Source organism: Urocitellus parryii, chromosome 10 (genome assembly GCF_045843805.1).
Source record: "Urocitellus parryii isolate mUroPar1 chromosome 10, mUroPar1.hap1, whole genome shotgun sequence".
In the NCBI taxonomy this organism is placed as follows: domain Eukaryota; kingdom Metazoa; phylum Chordata; class Mammalia; order Rodentia; family Sciuridae; genus Urocitellus; species Urocitellus parryii.
Genome location: NC_135540.1, coordinates 2,370,733 through 2,392,996, shown reverse-complemented (window position 1 = coordinate 2,392,996; position 22,264 = coordinate 2,370,733). Strand labels below are relative to the sequence as shown.

At 39.6% G+C, this 22,264-nt stretch overlaps 1 protein-coding gene across 10 annotated transcripts in view; it reads right to left on the bottom strand.

Moving 5' to 3' along the window:
* Window positions 1-6,025: 6,025 nt before the first annotated feature.
* The window catches only part of Bltp1 (bridge-like lipid transfer protein family member 1), a 203,130-nt gene continuing 186,891 nt past the window's right edge, over window positions 6,026-22,264 (bottom strand). For 6 of the 10 annotated variants that reach the window (XM_077803388.1, XM_077803391.1, XM_077803397.1 and 3 more), the window contains 10 exons: window positions 21,951-22,101; window positions 21,429-21,586; window positions 21,109-21,301; window positions 20,474-20,691; window positions 16,218-16,469; window positions 14,973-15,176; window positions 12,763-12,957; window positions 12,225-12,359; window positions 9,761-9,923; window positions 6,028-6,957 (listed from right to left, as the gene is read on the bottom strand). In XM_077803388.1, coding sequence (XP_077659514.1) covers window positions 6,741-6,957; window positions 9,761-9,923; window positions 12,225-12,359; window positions 12,763-12,957; window positions 14,973-15,176; window positions 16,218-16,469; window positions 20,474-20,691; window positions 21,109-21,301; window positions 21,429-21,586; window positions 21,951-22,101 — 1,886 coding nt within the window. In that variant the 3' untranslated portion in view covers window positions 6,028-6,740. Of the gene's footprint in view, window positions 6,958-9,760; window positions 9,924-12,224; window positions 12,360-12,762; window positions 12,958-14,972; window positions 15,177-16,217; window positions 16,470-20,473; window positions 20,692-21,108; window positions 21,302-21,428; window positions 21,587-21,950; window positions 22,102-22,264 lie in introns of all 10 variants that reach the window. The other 4 variants (XM_077803395.1, XM_077803392.1, XM_077803394.1 and 1 more) reach the window with 3 other exon arrangements.

Sequence of the window (22,264 nt, the reverse complement as noted above, 5' to 3'; positions counted from 1 at the left end):
GGCGTCCTTCTTGGCGTCGACGCTCGCCTCAGGCCGCTCTGCGCCCGTGCACGCGGCTGCCGCAGCCGCGTCTTTCAAAGCCGCCGCACGCCCCTGCGGGCCCGGGTCGACGCCCCCGTGACCCGCTCGTCCAATCACCAACGGTCCCCGCGGCCCGCCCCCGCTCGCGCCTGCGCGGTGTGGCCGCATCCGCGCCGGTCCCGGGCTGCCATGAGGCCTGGGTCGACGGCCGGAGACGTCGACGGCCTGCAGCTGCCGGCGGACCGCTGCCCCTGCGCAGGACGCCGCGTGTCCACCTGGGCCTTCCGGCATGGGGCGCCGGCCTCTCCCAGCTGCGGCAGAGCGGGCGCCCGGGCCGGCGTGGCCTCCGCGGCCTCCGCAGCTCGCGCTGTGCCGTGGCCGCGCTGAGGGCGCCGGCGGGCAGAGGGCGGCCGTGAAGGCGGCGCGGATGGCCCGAGCGGCCGGTGCCACGTGGGGGCAGTACCAGGAGAGCGGCCGCCTCAACGTGGGGGGGCAAACCCGGTGTGGATCTTGAATTCTTTGCTGTCGTAAAAGTCGCCAGAGGCGCCGAGGGAGGCCTTACCTGAAGGCGCCGAAAGTGGGCTCAGTAATGCAGACTGCCCCGGGTGTCCGCGGGTGACGTTGCCCCAGGCTCGGTGGCCACTGTCGTGAGGTGCGCCAGGACGGCCGAACCTCCGCGTCTTCCCCGGTCACTCGTCCTGGGTCGGCAGGGCTACCAGGTCAGGCAGGCCAAGGCCGCTGGCCGCGGGGTTCCCGGATTCGGTGCTAGAGCACAGGCCGGGAAGAGAGCCGATGGCCACGGCGTCGGGCAGCTGGCTGGCGTGGTCGCACAGGAGGACCAACAGCGCTGAGCTGAAGCCAGGGGACAGAGAGGCAGAGGTGTCTCTGTGGCGATTTTCTCGGGCAAGGCTGATGATGAGTGACCAGGTGACGGGTCAGGCTACCGTTGTGTCCATTCCTGGGGGTCTCCTTTTGTGAGTGTTGGATGGGGGTGTTTCATCTGGTGAGGTCGATGAGCTCCCGTGTCTGAGGTTCCTGACCTGATGGGTGCAGGTGCTCCTGGCTGGGTTTGGTAAGTTGGCCTCAATGTGCCTTAAAGTGGTGCTGCGCCCATGGCCTTTTGCTTGTGCAGACAAGGTTAAAGTCCTTGTGCCTTGGCACCTGTATTCAAGGTGGAGTCATTTATAGCAAACTAGTGCTTCTCAAAATGGAACTTGGGGTTAGGCACAGCTTACTCTCCACTACCATCTACTATTTAGATGGAGAAGTTTTCTCAAGGGTTAAATTTATTCTTAAAAACGAAAGAAGGAAAAGGACAATAAAATTGATGGTGGTTTACCTCATTGTAGCAAAAAGTCACATCCATCCATAAATACATGCTGAAATTGGAAAAAATTCCATCCCTTCCATTATGGAATGCATTTTCAATAAAAGTGTATTTTCCTTTAGTGATTATCAATATGTGTTGATTACATTGCTTTGATCAAATGCCCATTAATAATTATAATTCAGATTTTTTTCTTAACATTTAGAGACTAGGTTACAGGGAATTAAAAGTTTAAGTGTTCCCAAGAAGTATAAAGATGATGCTAAGTAAAGAGAGATGTGATTACATTAGGATCAACTGTGAGAGGAAACCTGAAATGGAAGTAGAAACTCAAGGGGTTAAAGAAGTAAGGTCAAAATTATGTATATGTAATTTTGAAAAACTTTAGGTTTATGGACCAGTTGTGAAGATGGCTGAGTTCATCTCCTAAGTTATCTTATATAACATGGCACATTTGTGAAAACTAAGAAATCACATTGGTATACCACCACTAACTGGATTTCACACGTTTTTCAGCTAACATCCATAGTTGACAGCATTCAGGTGACCACATTGCATTCTTTAATTTCTTGTAGTCTGAGGCAATTTTTCAGTTTTCCCTTGTTTTTCACGACCTACATTTTATGAGTACTGCTCAGTTATTTCATAGACTAGTCCTCATTCAGTCCACAATATTTAATATGTATCTTTATCTAGCCAGGAGGCTGGAAGCTGGGAGTACAGGGTTAAAAGAGCCTTGATTTTACTAGTAGTAGTAGTTACTTTGTAACCAAAGTAAATGGCCGGCTTTCTGTTTGGGCCACAGTGCTCACCAGCTCATGCAGGCCCTGCTCCCCAGACCCCAGCACACCACATACCTACTGGAGGGGGCTTTTTTTCTGTTTTATTTCAGCACAATTAGCATGTCAAGTTTAGCACATGAAGGTTTGAGAGAGATGGCATATTTGGAAGACAGTTTTTAAAATACGCTTAAAATTGAGACTTGCCCAACTTATGCTCTGGGTCGGATGATCCACAATTTGGAGAAATCCCCAGTGAGTTAACGTATAAAAGGAAAAACAATACTGTTCAATTTTTAAGGTATGTCAGTGTGATTTAAATGATTCATGTTTCAGGATTACTCTGAACATTGTTTATGTACTGGTTTCGATAAGAAAACCTCAGATTTGATACCATATAAATATCACTATTACCAACTGGGTACATGAAAATTCACCAGATTCTGAATACTTGCTTCCATATATTTCTGAATACTGATGTCAGTGTAGCCTCACATTGAATGGCCCAAACTACATGTGGTTTGCAACATTTGACAACTTGCACTATAGTGCGCTCATCTTTCATCTTGATGGGACTCTTCCTTACCCTTAGCCAGGAAAACGCAGGGAATTGGACATGATGGTGAATTCATTAGTACACGCCACTGTCTTTAACCAAGTTGCACAAGCCAAAAATCTAGGTGCAAGGCTGTAGTAAGGTGGTAAAGGGTACTAAGCCAAAGGGAAAGGCGGGGCTCCATTCTGCTGGCCAAGTCCTGTGTCTTGGGAGAGGCTTCCTTAGTCTGAGGAATGGGTGCTCTTCCTGAGATTAATCTAGTTAATATAAATTTTCTGGCCATGTCCACAAATTATCCTTTCTTTCCCCGCTCCCATTCCCTCAGGTAGTTCTGTTGGCCATTTCCACAAGTCCTGAATGTGTCCATTTCTTGCCATTTCCATGGTGACCACTCTCATCCAAGCAACTGTCATTTTTGCTGGGACTTGTACAATAGTCGGCTAACAGGTCTCCTGCTTCCCACTCTCGTTTCTCCTAACCAACCATAACCCATTTTCCATTTTTCTTTCAGAAGAACTAATAAAAATTACATTACTTAGATCTAAGAAGTGGATGAAGATACAAATAATGTGGACCAGAGTGTTAGATTGTGGTTTATGTGGGTTTGGGGAGTTAGCACTGTTAGGCTTGGCTGTTCATTTATTTCCCATTTACTAATTTATCCAATTATTATACTGATTAGTATGGCCACCTTTTGTTCTTTATGCTTTTTAAATATCACTTTGTTCCAAAAAAATGCCTCCCCAAATCTGGTAGGTTATGTGAAAGCTTTTCCACAAGTCACCAGCTGAGCAAGATGTTGGAACATGAGTGCAGAACTTTTCCTGGTTTTGATGCTCAACTCTGATCTAAGTAAGTAGACAAAATTCCCTAAAGTCAGACTTGAGTACTGACCAACTGAGGATGATTCTAAGCCTGAAACCCCGAAAGAAAAAATTAGAAAGTTTCTTTAATGAATTCGGTGAGATTGGTGAGTATTAGCTCTTGGTGAGCAGAGGAGCAGAGGTCACAGTGAATCTGGGCATGGCACTATCATCTCATAGAAAATGCCCAGTTGGGCTGGGGATGTGGCTTAAGCGGTAGTGTGCTCTCCTGGCATGCGTGCGGCCCGGGTTCGATCCTCAACACCACATGCAAACAAAGATATTATGTCCGCCAAAAACCAAAAAATAAATATTAAAAAGGAAAAAAAAAAAAGAAAATGCCCAGTCCACCTATGTGGCTGGGTTTTTCTTTTAGAATGTTAATAGGCAACAGTCCATAGTGAAGATGGAGAGGTGATTTAAAAGCAGTTCTGTGAAACTGGTTCACGGATCGAGACACTCCAGGACCTGTTCAGAGTTCTTTGACAAGTACAGAAATCAAGAGTATGCCTTAGAAATTTTTATAGCAAATTGATAGTCTACTGTTGAACCTAATAATAAAAATTTGAGCTTCTATTATATTTTTTCATTTTGAATAATTCTTAATTATATTTTACAAGATATGGCATTATGTAAAAACGTGGATGTGTAACCGATGTGATTCTGCAATCTGTATTTGGGGTAAAAATGAGAGTTCATAACCCACTTGAATCAAATGTATGAAAGATGATATGTCAAGAGCTTTGTAATGTTTTGAATAACCAATAAAAAAAATTTAAAAAAAGATTATTGCTTTATGTCAGATTTAAGTTTTAAAAATGGTTGTTCACTACAGATTGCAAATTATAGGTCTCTAGTGAACCTAAAAGCACAAGTTTTACATATAGGAGCATTACATTATGGAAATTTTACAGATGATATGCATGTATCATGCGATTCACTAGAATAAAACAAGGTACATGATACTCAAAAAATAATTTTAATGGCCTACCTGAAAACTATAATCTACACAGCTTGGGTCTATGTTGCATTTTGCATTTAAGAGTAAATCTTACGGGGCTGGGGCTATGGCTCAGTGGTAGTGCACCTGCCTGGTATGTGTGAGGCACTGGGTTCGATTCTCAGCATATAAGTAAATAAAGGTCGATCAACAACTAAAATATTTAAAAAAAAGAGTAAACCATACTATTCCGCTGAGTGGATGTGCCAGTATTTAACCTGTATTCTTGATGGACATTTGAATAGTTTCCAGCCATTTATTACAAAGAATATTGCTATATACTAAATATTCTTGTATAATCATTTCACACATATGAAAGTGTATCCAGTGAGACTGCTTTTATTAGGAGATGACATGCCTTTGTGGTGTTACCTGCTGTCCTTCAGAGGGGTTGTACCAAATTATATTCCCAACAGCACTGAACAAATGTGCTGGTTGTCTCAAAGATTTATCCAACAGAGTCATAGGTCTTTTGAATAAAGATTTTATTATTTTTTATTTGGTGCTGGGGATTGAAACCAAGAACCTCAAACATGCCAAGTATATGCTGTATCATTGAGCTACACCTCAACCCAATAGGTTTATTTAGAATTGCTCTTCTTTTTATACCACTTTTAACAGGAAGTGCCAGATACTGGATAAATTTATATTATATTTTGGTGACCATACCAATAATATTGAAAGCCACAGAAAATTATCATTTAGAACTACTGGCATTCTGTTTATCTTTGAAGCCGAGAATTAAAACCTAAAAATGATACTGAGGGTACTAATTTCTTTAACCTCTAGTTTGTTTTATGAAGTAACTTTCTGGCAGTGTTTTCTTACACCCTAGTTCCAAGAACCGCTTCTCTGGTGAACTTGATGAATGAAGTATACTGGGGTGAGCAGGGAGGATGCAGACGGTAAGATGATACAGCATAAAGAATACAGAATCAGGGGCTGATTCTAGGGCTTCAGTTATAGTTGTTACCAAATGGCTGTGAGAGTCCAACCTTTGAGTCTTAATTCCCCTACTCATGCTTACTAGACGTGTACTCTTGCCAAGCACCTTTGCTCCTCTGGAGTTTGTTCTAATCTGTCAGAAGTAATACTGTCCTGTCTATCTGTGCAAGGGTATTCTTGAGCCCTTCCCTGGCTCTGTGTTCTGCAGTTCTACCATTTACTCAATTTTTAAAATATCTTTATTTTATTTATTAATTTTTATGTGGTGCCAAGGATTGAAGCCAGCGCCTCGCATGTGCTAGGTGAGTGCTCTACCGCTGAGCCACATCCCCGGTCCCCCATTTACCCAATCTTAAAACTGACTGCACTGACAGCTGGAGTTCCAACCAACCTGAATCATGGTCACTATAGCTACCTTTGAGTGATTGGATATTGCCACTCTTTTTTAAATTACACGTGTACATCATACATGTATGTACATTACATATAACACTGCCTCCATATGCATAAAAGAATACATATAAACGTATGTCAGGAGCATAGTATAATAACAGCTGTGAGCAGCTGGCTCTCACCCATGACTGGAACAGCAGCTGCTGTCTCTGAAGCCTCTGTCGGGCCCTGACAACTTCTTCCTTGAGCTACTTACTATTAATCAGTCACCTATAAAAATATTTGATGACTGTGACACAGGATGGACCTCTATTAATGATAAACTATGAAAGGTGAGAAAGATCCCCAAACAGTTATAGACTGAAACCATTATTGTGACTTTATTACAATAATTACAAACAATATTTTAGTGGTAAACATCATAACACAATTACTCAAACTATATACATATAGATATTTATACAAGTCTACATTAAAAAAAAAAGGAATTAATGTCCTCCCATCACATTATCAACAAGAATTTTTTTCTAAAAGTTATGGCCAATAACAAGAGAATTCACAGTTATTCTGCAAATATTTTAAGGATGCAGGAATCATATTGCACATAATACAATTATAACTCCTAATGATCAAATTTGTATATTTTAATCTAGTTCATCACAAAATTTACATTATCATGCAATAATACTTCACTGTACACAGAATGGTGGAACTAGAATAAACATTAACTTGCAAACTTTTAATACAATGGCCACAAAATTAGAATTATTTCAAAGTTATAATTTAAATTAAAAAACACTCCAGTGTAGCAAAACTTAATGGACACACTCAAATCTTCATGGATCAAGTTACTCTCCTAGTGTTCTTCTTTGTCTTTTCCTTTCTTTTCCTTTTCGTCCTGTAGTGCAGTGCCAAGCTTTTTGATAAGAACAGACAGAACCTTGTCCAGTGGGTCCATGACTCCTCTCTGAAGCCATTTAGGAATGGTTGTCCTGGCATGATGAAAGCCCAATTTTTGAAGAATGTAATCAACACCTACTGGATCAATCTTTCTTCCAGTCCAAGAAATTAATCTACAATAATTATAAATGATATTTGTTAAGGGGTAAAATGCCCTAACATAGTCCTGATGGCAGGTCCAAGAACATCACTGACCCTCCCTAATATACTCAGGGCATTTGAATAATTGAGCCCATAATTCCTGTACTTACTGTTCAGGTCTGTAAACAAGTCAAGACGGCGCCTGGCATTTTGCCAGAGGGAGTGGTTTGTGAAGAAACGCCAGCGAGCCATTAAGTGTGGAGATTCCTTATTGGTTGACTGCTGTATCTAGTTTATGTTAATTAAGATAAGCTGTGTGGAATGTATATATACCCCTCCTGTCCTACAATAAATGGCTCCCACTCCTGCTGTATCAATGTACACCAGTTCCTCGTGCAGCCCCCCCCCCTTAGTTTGCTGCAGGCCGGACTGCGGGCATTTACTTTAATATTAGCATTTGAAAATAATGCAGGTGTACAATCCTTCATTGCCTACTATAGCAGTCAATAGTGTTCAGTCAGTTTAAAAAGTGCCTTGGGTTAAAGAGGTTTCACAAGCTTGTCATGACAAGGCAAAAAGGCACAACTTACTGAGTGCCATGTGCAGAGTGGTTTCCCCATGCCGGGTACTGCCCTCCACTGTGTGGAGAAATGACAGTTGCCTCTGAGTGGTGAGACACTCACTGAAAGAGCTTGCAGAGGAACTGCATAGTGCAGTTCAGTGCCCTCCTCCCTGCTTTTCTCTTGAAAACCACTGGTTTTAGTCATTTTCTCTCTGTTCTAGGTTTTTCAAGGACAGCCCCTAATAGACAGGTTAGCCACAGGTGTTGGGTGCTTTCTTGGTGAGGTAAGTACATAGATCTGCTGACTATACAAATCCAAGGCACCCCTACCCCACCCCACTTGGGGAGTTCTGCATCACTGAAGCCTTGGAGGCAAGTTCATCCTGGACTCTGCAGTAGAAAGCCACTTGCTGGCAGATATCCAGCAGTGGCTTTCCACTGTTTCCGGCTCCATCAGCACCACAACTGCCCTTTTGTTTCCAACCATGCTCCCCCACTATCTCAGTTGGCCCTGAGCTCCAGTGGTGGATAGCAAGCAAAGATCTCCTGAAACTCAAACTGTTACAAGCATTTTGCACTAATTAACTCATTTAACCAGTGTGACCACCCTGCTGAGGTTAGAGAGGAAATGAACAAAGAGAGGAGAGGATAGGTTTTTGTCCCTAGATCATTCCATTACTATGCTGAGCTTACAGCAGAGCTGTTAAGCATGTTCAATACCACTATACAAAATTACTTAATTATTGTTAGTTTGTTTAAAAAAGAATATGGCAACTATTTTTATAGTGTCTTGAAAATTCATATATAATCTATTTAAATACACTCTAAAAGATAGTCAATTATCAATTACATTATGTATTTAGACTTGCAAATAAAACCAGATTTTTCAGATAGTTTTTTGCACTAGGACTTTTGCAAAATTTCAATACTGTTCCTGCATGTACAGTTTGGATCTGGAATGTTCCCCAAAGGCTCGTGTTTTTAAAGGGTTGGTCCCCAGTGCAGCAGTGTCTGTCTCTGCTTCCCGACTGACATGGGGGGACAGCTTTGCTCTGTACAAAACCCTTTCGCCATGTTCTGCCTCAGCACCAGCCGGTAACAGCCAGCTAACCATGGACTGAAATGCTGAGAACCTGAGCCAAAATTAAATCTTTTCTCCTTTAGGTTGTTTTTCTTAGGTGTTCTGTCACAGTGACAAAAAGGCTAAAACACAAGTAATGACAATGTTGGTTTCTCCCATCAGAGTGTTCTGCTATTGGTTATGACAGATTTTACTGAATGTGTATTACTTATTAGCACACAAAGTCAACAGTTTCTGCTTATACAGATTCCATTATATAATATAATTATTTTGGAATTGTTTTGTGCCATAAATGTCTGAATAATAACTGTATAAAATCTAAATCTTTTTTTAGAATATTTTTCTGGGGTGGATGGATATTTTTTTGGGGGGGGATAGTTATAATTTGGTTAACAAAGCAGATGGGAGGAAAGGGGAAAAAATAGGAAAGAACGTGAACCCATAAAGCAAGTACCAGTAGTGAAATGACTATTTCATTAAAACTAGAAACTGCTTTTAAAATTCTGATATGAAAACAAGTTGATACAATTGGAACCATGACAATATGAGTCAGTCAGGGAACCTGTATCTGACAGCATTAAATTCAACATTTTAGACCATGGTTTTATACTGTTTAATATCAAATCAGGACACTGTGACGCCAGGTTCTACTGCACTGTTACAACATGTGTGCAGCAGGAAATCGAAATGATTCCTTAATGATGATGTATGCTTTGACTGCATCTGTAGCTACCTGAAACACCTGAAAACAATGTCCTGGTTGAGAAACTGAGATATAACAGTGATAGTGGGAGGAGATGTTCCCAAATGTCACCAGCACACCTGATAGCAATGAGCTTTCCTCAGTGTTTGCTGCCTATGCTTCACACAGAATCACTTAGGAAAGCAGGAGCGAGATGCTGAAGTCACCATCAGAAGTAGAAGATCACCAGTGACCAAATTCTCCATGTACTGTGTGTGTGTGTAGTTGTAGTTGTGTGTAGTTGCAGATGGACAGTATGCCTTTGTTTATTTTTTTGTGGTGCTGAGGATCGAACCCAGTGCTTCACACGTGCTAGGCAAGCGCTCTCCTACTGAGCTACTCTCCAGCCCTCCATGTTTTTTGGTAACCATGTTTGACCTATGCTATGGTCAGCCTTTTCCTTGCAGTGTTGCCTTAGGTAAGGGTAAAACATGCACACCCGTTACTTGCCTAAGAGTGGGTTCCAGATGCCATGTGTTGCACATAAAATCTCTCCAGTCCACAGTGGTGTAAGAGATGCTGTCTTCTCGGTCTTTGTCAGAACTATCATCATGCATAATAATTGGGCTTTTCTGTCCTGGTCGAGTAGATAAAATCCGAGGTGGAAAGATGGCTGTAATGAAATCATAGGTTGATATTACAAATATGCATCTTACGAATCATCATAAGTCCCCATAGGAACAGAATAATTGGCTCCATCTCTGCTTGTATGCATGACCTTGACAAACCTCATTTAATCACATTTCTTAAAAAGTAGCATTTCAAGTATATCATAAACAAGGACCAGTTATAAGTACTTCTTGGAAGAAAACGTCAATACCCACGGTGAAGCTGTTTATTTGACAGCAGGCACAGGGCACTCAGATTAGTAGCTGCAGATTTCCTCAAGGTGGCTGGTGATGGACGACTGCTTTTTACGGCTTGAGATAGTCACGTACCACACAATAATTCTACAGTTTCCGTATGTTGATGGCTACAGTGGTACTAACCTAGGAGCTTTTCATGTAAGGAGTCTTTTTATTTTTTATAGTGAATGCTCTAGGAAATGTTTTATAAAAGATTAGATTTTAGATTGGCTGTCATAAATCAAATCTAAGACAGCTTATTTAATAAATATAGCATTTTTATTGGAGCACAAATTTCAAGACACAAATGACATAAAAAAAGATTAGTTAGGTCATTTGATATGCATTATGCAGCCCCAGTTACACTTTTGTGGGGAATGAGCTGTAGGACGACTTTCCCACTATGCCAGAACGTGGGTGGGTGTCTTCACTTACTGCCTGTCTGATCCCTGAGGTTTTATTATTGCTGGTGGTTACAGGACTACAATTTATCTTGATGTTCTAGAACCAGAATGATTCTTCTGGTCCAGTCTTACATGCTGTTCAGTGTTTTCTCAGGAATGTTTATGCTTTTTTTGCCCAAACGAATTGCTTCTAGTTTATAATAAAAAAAAATTATGCTTACAGGTATTAAAAGATGTTTATAATTGCAATCCCCACAGATAATAATACTGTTTTGTAAATTGATTCCCATTGAAATCATGTTTTACAACAGTTTAAATTAAAAGAGATTTTTGTTTTAGAAATATAGTTGATGACAGTCTAAGAACAACACAATATTTCATCAAATGCCAAAAGGTTTCACATAGCACCTGAGAGACATAAGTTTGGCAGGCTTTTAAAGGTAGACTAGAAATTTATTCTGAACTTCACAAGTTTTATAATCTGTTTTACGCTATCTAAAATTTAAATACCAAATCAGAGGGAAAAACAAAAGGATTACCAGTTACTGGTGCACATTGGTGGTGCATGTGAAGACTGGATCTGCTTATGTAATGCTGCCTGTTATGTGATTTCAGTCATTTTACTCGAAGTTCCAACTGAGGTCTGACAGACTGCTTCCAAGCACCTTATTGATTTTACTGTCTCACTGAATTTTGGCACATCTTGACTGAATAGTAATGAAAGAGCAATTCAATTTATGCTATGCTAACTTTCAATGTGTTCTTTTTATTCCTGAAATATATATAGGACAAATTTTGCATAATTTCTTCATGAAAAAATGAAACATTATAGTGTGATCTGAACAAATTACATTTATTCCAAGATAGAAGCTGTTGTTTTATTATTGTATACATTCATATTTGAACTGCAACAATTGTCCAGTGAATATTGGATGAATAAATGACTACATATTTTGGAGAGCATTACATATCACATTTCAAATTGCCTCTTTTTTTTTTTTTGTGGTGCTGGGGATTGAATCCAGGGCCGTGTGCATGTGAGGCAAGCACTCTACCAACTGATCAATATCCCCAGCCCCTACCTCGTTTTTTAAACAACTACAAGGTACTATAATACCAATTCCACATAGAATTTATTTTAGGGTTGTTATAGTTTCTTCATGAGCAAACTTTTAAGTTCCCAGTGAACAAGCCCATGTTAGCAAGTTCATGAAAACAGAACACCACCACCATTGGGTTCCAAATAATTTGTTTATAAAAGTAAACAGATCAATCTAATTCAATGTGTTTTTTTTCTAATTACATAACACTATTTTATTATGTAGTTGTTTCTTTTTAGTCATTTTACTTAAACTTACAATATTTCCTACTTTGGAGAAATCTCTTACAAGGACTAACTGAAAATGTATGAAAATGTACATTCTGTACAGGAAAACACTGCAAAGTATAAAACATCAGTCAATGTCAGATACAGTTAGAAAAAGTGCCATGTGCTAGTAGATACTTAAAGCCTGCACGACAGCCATGCTAATGCTGTTTACTGATATTTGAGGAAGGAGATATAGTCCACCCTTTTAGCACTAGACCATAAAAATCCATTTAAGTGGCATCAATAGCTGCCTTTGCTGCAGCTTGAAAGAAAAAAAAAAAAAACATGCAGCCCACCTTTTTCTTTTTCTTTGAGATAGGCTGACACTAAATCATGGAGAAACATGATGAGCTCAGCATCCATGGTCACACAGATGTGGTCCGTGAATTCTGTCACCACGCTGCATTCCACCTTTGGCTTTAGGCTGGCATCTGCAATGGTGAAGTTCTGTTACAGTGAAAGTCTTGGTAACACGAGTCCTCTTCCCTTTAATAATGAGGCAAGCAGTGCGCCTGCACGTGCCCACTTGAAATGCAACTACATATCACAAGCAATCTGCATGTGATCAACAGAAGGGTGGTGGTCTATCAAGCATGTTCCTCACAAGCCTGGTAATGAAGTCCAATTATTATTCCCCATTTCACTTGGGAGAAACAGGCACAAACAGGCTAAATATTTGTCAGAGGACATATTATGGTAAGAATATCAATGAATGTGACTTATAAAATCAATTTCATTAAAATTCTGCTAATATTACCAAATAACCTGTTAGAAAACAGCTTGTTCCTTCAGGATTTTCTTAGTAACCTTAGTTACTAAGGTTCCTCCACTTACCTTGTAATGAAGGTTCTTGTGGTTCTTGAACATGGATGGACTTAAAGTCAAGCTGCATCCTTGGTAGTGCAAAGATAGTCTCTGTTTCATGGTTGTAGCTAGAACCTCCTCTGAATCCACTCAACAAACTGGAATTCTTCACAGTAGTGCTATTCTCTGTGTTATTAGCATCAACGTTGCGGAGCAAGTTTAGTTCTATGTGCAGAACATAAGGATAAAAAGTCAAACCAACAGGCACTGAAGAGCCTCTGGCTTTCAAGAGACTAGAATACACAGAATGTCAATCATTTCAAAAGCTGCCAAGAATCGAGTTTAAAAATGCAGCCGTGTGTGCGTGTGTATCACTTGTCAAGACCAAAGCTTTGTAACGTGATTCTGAAAAAACCTAATATATTTTGGTTTCTCAAACTTTAAAATGAATATTATTTTCAACTGAATTTCACATGTCTGAACTTGAATTTCATTAAGTCCAAAGTCTCTACAGATGCATTACCTCAGAATTCAGGACTAAATATGATCCTGACCTTGAAATTAGATACAAGTTCTAGTACCTAATAATAGCACATACATGTGCTATGATTATACTACTGCTGTCTTATAAAAGTATTTTTCTAGGTACACAGACATCAATTCAGTACGCTAACAGTGCCATGGAATAGCCCAGTTGAAAAGAATCCCATTCCTTTGGAAGGTAGGATAGTAAACACAGACATAATCTTCTAATTTACTTTTTCACCTTCCTTTGTATTTTGATTTTGTAACAGTTTCTATTTAATCCCTAGGGCCACCTATTTCATGATATCTATTCCCCATGGGATCCAAGTCAAATTTAAGTCAAACGTTCAGGCCTCAATGTGTTTCAATCTATTCAGTTTTCCAATATATCAGATGATTGATAAAAAGAATGTGGTAAACACAAACCCCAAAACAACCATAAAGGAAGAGCTACCTGACCATGTTACCACAGGACTAGCATATCTAATCAAATGGGGAAACAAAACAAAACAGAAACCACCCACTAAAGCACCTCTTCAAACTTGAGACTTAGCTGGGTTGGTGGTACAGGCCTGCAATCCCAGCAACTCAGTGGCCTCAGCCAACTTGGGAAAGTGTTCTGGGCTCAATCCCTGGTACCAGTAAGTAAGTAAACAAAACTTATGACTTAATAGGAATATTACACTAACTTCTGTTTTGTTCTAGCTATGTAGAACCTGAGTTTGTGACATTTTGTTACTTAATCATCATTTCCCAAACCTCCAATTTTTAGTGTAAATACAAAATATATTTCAATATTACTTTCCAAAAATATCCCCCAATATAATAAACTTCATTTTCTTTTTTTAAAACCAATCTTATTTTGAATGTTTTCAGTTACATTTAAAATAATTTGATGCCCCTGTGGGCTGCTCTGGTGCAGAATGCCCTTAACTGTCCATGCCCCACCTGACAGAGAACAAGGACTCTGGGTCACAGCCCCCAACTTTGCCTTCTTTCAGCAGGAAGCACTCTGGAGATGTCATCACCCAGTTTTCCACAGAAATGGAGTGCAGAAATTGACAGTGGGGAAGTGTAACAGAGTCCATTTCATGCTTCAAATATAACCCTGGCTTCTCTGCCACTGCAATTTATTTTTAAAATTGACATTTCCTTCTTTTCCTCTCTTGCTACTCCTCCCTAGTCTCTCCCTTCCTAATCTCAGGGGAAATAGGATTATCTTCTTTCATTAGACAGGGTACACACCCACCACAAGAATGAAATGATCCACACTTTGGAGATGGCACCAGAAGACCTCAGAAATGACTGTCTCCCAAATTAACAAGTGAATTACAACTCCAGACAGAGCACACATGGAATGCAGCCTTTGAATCACCTTTTTAAAAGCCTCTTTTAAAAGTTCCCGCTGATGAGCAGAATCACAGCCTTTGGGACAGGAGTCCCCTGGCTTTCTCCTTTGCTAGCAAAGCAATGAACCTCCTTTTTTTTTTTTTCCCCAAAAGATAAACAAGAATCATAAAATAATTTGAGCCCATGAAATGTTACACTACCAGGTCAGAGGTTCATGTACCAAACAGTCACCATGTTGACCTGAATAAAAAGTGAGAACCTGTAAAGAAATGAGAGCTCCACCTCCTCTTAAGATTCTAAACACAGTCAACCAAACCCCAGAAGGAAAACACAAAGGCAATCCCTCTCCAAGACAAGCTGTTCACCTTCATTCCTGGTGGCTGTAACATAATTGAACCATTCTTTCACACTTGCTACTCCATGGGGTGGATTTTCATGGCGACGCCGTGTGATCTTGGTTATTGTTGCCATAGGACTTTCCAAGGCACCACATGGTTTGGTAACCATGGTGTTATGGCCCAGATGAAAATCCAAGGTTTGTACAATATATGTAGAATGATCACTAGAACCTAGAGCAAAAGAAAAAGGTAACTTTTTAAAAAAAGTTGTTGATGGACCTTTATTTTTTTATATGTGATGTTGAGAATTGAATCCACACATGCTAGGCAAGCAATCTACCACTGAGCTACAATCCCAGCACCAAAAGGTAACTTTTTAAAAGTAACAAACTATATTAGATTCAAGAAATAGTGGCCTTGCTATCTTGTGGCCTCAGAGCAACAAACTTAAAATCATATGTAGACAGGGAAGGCCATAAAATGAAGAATAAATGAGAAAAAACACAAATAATTCTTTTAGTTGCAACTAGATTTATTCCTAGTGAGATAAAGAGCATCAACCATTTTTTTCCCTCCTACATCCTTCATCATTAAGAACCACTGAGTAGAAAAAAATCAAAGTCCAAAAGAACTGGGTTTTATCACTATAATTAGAGAGGTAAAAGCACAGCCTTCCCTGCAAATTTTAAAATATAGTCTTTAATGGCCAAGAATTCCTTCATCCTACTATGTTTGATTTTTTTTTTTTTTTTTTGCAGGGGGTTACTAGGGATTGAACTCAGGGGCACTTTGCCACTGAGCCACATCCCCACCCCTATTTTGTATTTTATTTAGAGACAGGGTCTCACTGAGTTGCTTAGCACCTCATTTTTGCTAAGGCTGGCTTTGAACTCACGATCCTCTCGTCTCAAGCCTCCCAAGCTGCTGGGATTATAGGCGTGCACTAACATTGATCTTGTTTTAATAGGAATACTTATAATACCTATTATCATGACTAAGGCCATACACAGCAGCACCAACTTTAGGAAACAGTAAGATAGCAAGATCAGAAATATGTCATTGACATGTTCCAGACTTCATTGATACACTGGCAATGAACTCCTTAATATTCCAGGTACATGATAATACTTCAGAAATATAAAAAAATAGACAAAAGATTTGAGAATGGAAAAGTGGTTTGTTGTTTATAATCATATCAGAAAATCATAGTCTGGAAAAGTATACACAGGTATACAGATGCACAGAAAAACATCAAAGTATATGTCAGTTTACCATCTTCCCAGATTTTCTGAGCCTCAGTCCAAAAAGCAATATTTGGTTCTTCTAAATGAAAAAGGGCCCAGGATTTTGAACGGAAATTTGGACCATGAAAACAAGCCAGTGTCATATGATTTCCATGTAAGCTCATTGATCCTCCAAACTGCATTCCATCTTCCGGTAATGGGATCTGAAATAAGGATATGTGGCATCCTGATACCACCTTCAATACTCCAGGCCAATGTCGATGATGAGCTGCATCAAGCACTGCAACAAAACCAAAAACATTGATCTTGAATTGCCTCATAAGCATCCTGAATGGACCAGGCAGGCAGCAGGTGGCCCCTCTCTACAGATGAAAGTGACTCAGATAATGAATGAAGATACAACGCCGGGCCATCATTAAGCAAAAGTAAAAAAGAGACAGGGAAAAGGAGCTACATGAGGACGGACAGAACCAAGGAAAACAGTAACTTGCTAACAGTAATTACGACTCTGATTCACGATTTACAAAGTGCTTTTGCAAAATTCTCACACAACTAAAATGATTCTATAAACTCAGTATTCCACCTTGACCCTTCAGTGAAGAAGCAGGACTGTGGAGAGTCCAGTTCTGCTGTTTACTCTTCCTCACCCTGCCTACTCTGCTTGAAGTGAGTATACGAGTAGGAGCATTGGGAGCTTATTAGAAATGCAGATTATCAAGTCTACTTCATGCCTACTGCTTCAGATCTGCATGGTAAAAAGGTTTGAGATGCAAATTAAAATCTGAGATGCACAAAGCAGACACCAAATTCATACTTCTATTTTCCACTTATTCTAGGATGTTCTTTCTTTTTGCTTGTTCCCCACACTTTTCATATGGGATTTAATGAAGGATCATGTACTGTATTTAGTTTTCTTTAATCTAAAATAATTGCCTACACCTGATGATTGTTTTTCAAAACAAGGACATGTTATAGAACATCCCCCAATTGGTAAATGCCTGGTATCAACACTAGTTTATATAGGGATTAGAGGACAATATGAATGCAACCACAAGGAAGACACTGACAAAAATCTAGAAGTAGGGTATTCTGTAGGATAAGTAGCCAGGTCCCTTTAATAAGCTGGGTCACACAAAAAGCAACCATACCAAATAAGAGAGTAAAGGAAGAGAACAACCAGATCCAAACTCATATCTTGAACTGGATATACTGACTTGGGCAGACCACTTGTAAAAGGATTTCTTTTTTTTCAGGTCAGTCACAGAAACTTGAATGTGCCATAGGACATACATAATTAGCAAAATAGAAAGTTGGAGACTGTTAATTAGGAAAGGGTAATAAAACAAAGACATTTTTGTCAAACGTATACATAGGTACATAGATGCACAGAAAAATATCCAAGTGTGTGCTCTAAATTGTTCACAGAGTCAATTTGTGTGTGGAATGCAATGTTTTCATTTTTTGATTGTAGTTTTTAGGTTTATTTTTTCAATGCTCATGTAATACTTCTGTGATAAAAAGTTATTAAAAAGCTATCCTATTTTGACTATTATTCACCCCTTTTACCACTGTTAGCTCAGTTAAAGTCACCATCACCTCTTGCTTGGACTCATGCAGTGGCCGCCTTAGGGTGGAAGTGGGAGTACTCACTTAACAATGGTAATCACTGAAACCTCTCCTTACTGCCACTCTCAACTGCTCCACACATGGCCAGAATGATGCTTTTAAAGGCATATTTTAAGAAGTGAAAATATATATGTTCAAAACTCCAACAGCTTCCAATGACTGACAATCCTGTCTGTGGTCTACACCTCTGAATTCATGTTCACCATTCTCCTCATTGCTCACTGGCACTTGTCACAGTGCCTGCCTTAATGGTTCTCAAATGAACCAAGTCTGTTCACATGATAGGAGCTTTAGACCCTCCATGAACCCTGTGCCCAGAGCTTTCTTCCTCCAGATCTCAGCTTCACTCTTTCATTCATTCACATTTCTACCAAAATTTCACTTAGAACAGGCTTCCCTGATTGCCCATTCTAAAGTAGCTATCCTTATATCTTAGCATTTTCTTTTTTTAAAAAATTATTTATTTATTCTAATTTGTTATACATGATGGCAGAATGCAATTAATTTCATATTAAACATAGAGAGCACAATTTTTCAAGTCACTGTATACAAAGTATTTCCCCACCATTCGTGTCTTCATACGTGTGCTTAGGGTAATGATGTCCATCTCATTCCACCATCATTCCTACCCCCTTACCCCCTTGCCCCCTCCCTTCCCCTCCCTCTCCTTTGCCCTATCTAAAGCTCCTCCATTCCTCCCATGCTCCCCCTCCATTACCATTATGAGTCAGCTTCCTCATATCAAAGAAAACATTCAGCCTCTGGTTTTTTGGGATTGGCTAACTTCACTTAGCATTATCTTCTCCAGCTCCAACTTATTTACCTACAAATGCCATGATTTTAGTCTCTATTTCTATATTCTTCCCTTTGTTCTTTTCTCAGCACTTCTCTCTACCTTAAATTATTTCATATATTTAATTAGCAAATTATTTATGGTCTGTCTCTCCTATTATAATATAAGCTTCATGAGGGCAGGGATTGTACCTACTACTAAATCTCTTATGACTAGAACAGTACCTAAACACAGGTTTTTTGCTTAATAAATATTTGCCAATTACTGAATTACTGAGTGAAAAATATTAATCTATCTAATATCAGTTAATAAATCCAAACTCAGCTATTTTGAATGCATAGCCAGTGTTCCAAACCAGAGCATGACATTGTCATAAACAATACTTAGGGGCATGAGGTGGGCAGGACTGCAGATGAGCTGTGGCAGGGAAAGGAGACAATAAGGACAAATGACTTCCCAAGTGGCCTCTCACTCACTTGCAGGTAGGAGGTCAGTCTCTTTCTGAGTAAACGGGATAAAGAGCTACAGGTTACTTCCTAAATATGGCTTATACATTATTATTATTTTTAATTAAGAATACAATACAATGTATGTTTTTGGTGTGTTTGTCTGGTACGATAACTGTATTTATGTGAGTTTGTCTCTGTGTCCTCTATTCTGTACTGTTGGTCTACAGGTCTATTTTGGTGCCAACACCATGCTGTTTTCATTACTATAGCTCTGTAGTATAGTTTACGGTCTGGTGTAGTGATGCCTCCTGCTTCACTCTTCTTGCTAAGGATTGCTTTGGCTATTCTGGGTCTCTTGTTTTTCCAAATAAATTTGGAAAGTAGATTGCTTTTTCTACTTCTATGAGGAATGTTGTTAGAATTTTAATTGGAATTGCATTAAATCCATATAATGCTTTTGGTAGGATGGCCATTTTGACTACATTAATTCTTCCTATCCAAGAACATGGGAGATATTTCCATCTTCGAAGGTCTACTTCAGTTTCTTTAGGGTTCTGTAGTTTTCACTTTATAGGCCTTTATAGGTAACTCTTTTGTTAAGACTGATTCCCAAGTATTTTATTTTCTTTGAGGCCACTGTGAATGAGGTAGTTTTTCTAATTTCTCTTTCAGAGGGTTCATCACTGATGTGGGAAAAAGGTACACTCATACATTGCTGGTGGCACTGCAAATTAAAGCAACCACTCTGGAAAGCAGTATGAAGATTCCTTAGAAAACTGGGAATGGAACCACCATTTGATTCAGCTATCCCACTCCAAAGGACTTAAAATCAGCATACTATAGTCAGGCAGCCATATCAATGTTTATAGCAGCTCAATTCACAATAGCTAAACTGTGGAACCAACCTAGATGCCCGTCAATAGATAACTAGATAAAGAAACTGTGGTATATATACACATTGGAATATTATTCAACATTAAAAAAGAATAAAATTATGACATTTGCAGGTAAGTGGATGGAGTTAGAGGATATCATGCCAAGCAAAGTAAGCCAATCCCAAAAGGCTGAATGTTCTCTCTGAAAAGTGGATGCTGACTGAGAATGTGTCGGGGGAAGGCATGAGAAGAATGGAGGAACTTCAACTGGGCAAAGGGGAGGGTGGGGGAAGGGGCATGGGGGCAGGAAAGATAGTGGACTGAGATGGACATCATTACCCTAGGTACATGTATGACTGCACACGAGGTGCAACTCTACATCATGTACAACCAGAGAAATGAAAGTTGTGCTCCATTGTGTATCATGAATTGAAAGGCATCCTGCTGTCATGTATAACAAAGTAGAAAAAAATAAATTGAAAAAAAAGAATACATTTAGTGAAAGATAAAGCATATACAAAAAATTAATTCTAATTCTTACATTGTTCTTGTGAACTTTTCTCTAGGTTGTTAGTCACTGTCTTTGGTGGAAGATAAGGAACTGGTCCCCAAGTAGACAGAGCTCGTTTGCTGGTGTCAAACTGTTGTGTGAAAAATTCCTGGAGCTTCATGCCTATTTTTATCAGGTCTGGTGTTGTTGATCTTGATATCATTACTTGGAAAATATCCCATTTCAAATCTCCATGGACAAAAATCTCACTAGAACATAAAAACATAATCTTTATCATATATCCCACAGAAGATAACTTAAACATATAAGAAGAATTATCTTTCCCACTCAACTTTTTCATTTGTATTAGTTGCATAATATAAGACTATTCTGAACAACAAATGAAGTGCCTGTGTTTTTCTCACTGGGTGAAAAAAATGCATTAAGAACAGTCACAATAGTGTTCAGAGCTGGGTGTGGTGGTGCACGCCTGTAATCCCAGCAGCTCAGGAGGCTGAGGCAGGAGGACTATAGGTTCAAAGCCAGCCTCAGTAACTTAGTGAGACTCTAAGCAGCTCAGCAAGACCCTGCCTCAATAAATAAAAAGGGGTGGGGATGCGGCTCAGTGGTTAAAGACCACTGAGTTCAATCCCTAGTATTTAAAAAAAAAAAAAAGAATAATATACCTTTTATCAGTCAGGCTTGAGTCCAGTGTGTTATATAAGTTTACTTTCCATTCATCTTGAAGCTTAAGGTCAGCATTGCTGAAGATGCCCATGAGGATACTTGAACCCATGTAGTCAACACGAGCTTCAGTGGAACCCATGGTAATCTGAATTTTGTGACTGGGTTGCTGATTTGGGTGTTCAGAAATATGAGCTAAAATAAAAACATAATTACTTTCCACAGAAACATTTATGGGAAAACAGAAAAATCAGTTTTCAAAAAGCATTTTTCAATGTAATTTTTAAAAGTATGCTACATGAGTCGAGAAACTTCAACATACCAACCATCTCCAAAGCATTGACGTCGATGGTCCCTCCAACTACTCCTCCTTTAGAATCTAACTGTGACCTCCCCAGCCCAACAGACATGCTGATCTCCCGATCTCGATTACTTCCCACTGACAGCCGACCTTGGCTCTTCAAACCACTAGTTGTCCAACTGAAAAAAGGAAAAAGCATTGTTAAAGAGATGGTTGCCAATATGGTGAATTAAAAGGGGAGTCAGATTAAGTTTGACAATGAAACAACAGTTCTTAAAAAACTATTGGTAGCAGTGATGATGAAGCTTTCTTCCTAGGTAGAAATTGACTCTATTTTCCTTATAACTTCCGCCCCCTTTTGGAACAGGTTTCGTGCTGTTTTATACTGTGGTATCCTTACAATACAGCCATTTTCAGGACGAAAGCATTTGTATCTCTAGCTGGTGTCTGCACTGTCTCAAACTCTTCAGTACTACACAAAGGGTGGAACTGCTTTACTCTGAGGACAATGACAACAACTGCGTTTCTCTCTGGATAGCTTACGTGGTATTTCCCATCACGTTACTCATATTCATTTGCACGTTCAGTTGTTTCAAGTTGATGGCAAACACGACAAGTGTCTCCCACGGGGTCCCTTGCTGGCTTGCTGCTTTGTTTGATTTGTTAACAGGAGTTGATGTTTTTGAAAGTGAATCTGAATGAAGATAGAAAAATGAAATACATGTTCGCTCCTATATGTGCCAAGTCCATTACAAAGCAGAAACTGTTCTCATCTCCATGATCCAGAGGTAAAGATGTGACATTCCTATACTGAAACCTAATGTGGATTAGCTGTCACACTGCCTCTGAAGTAACAA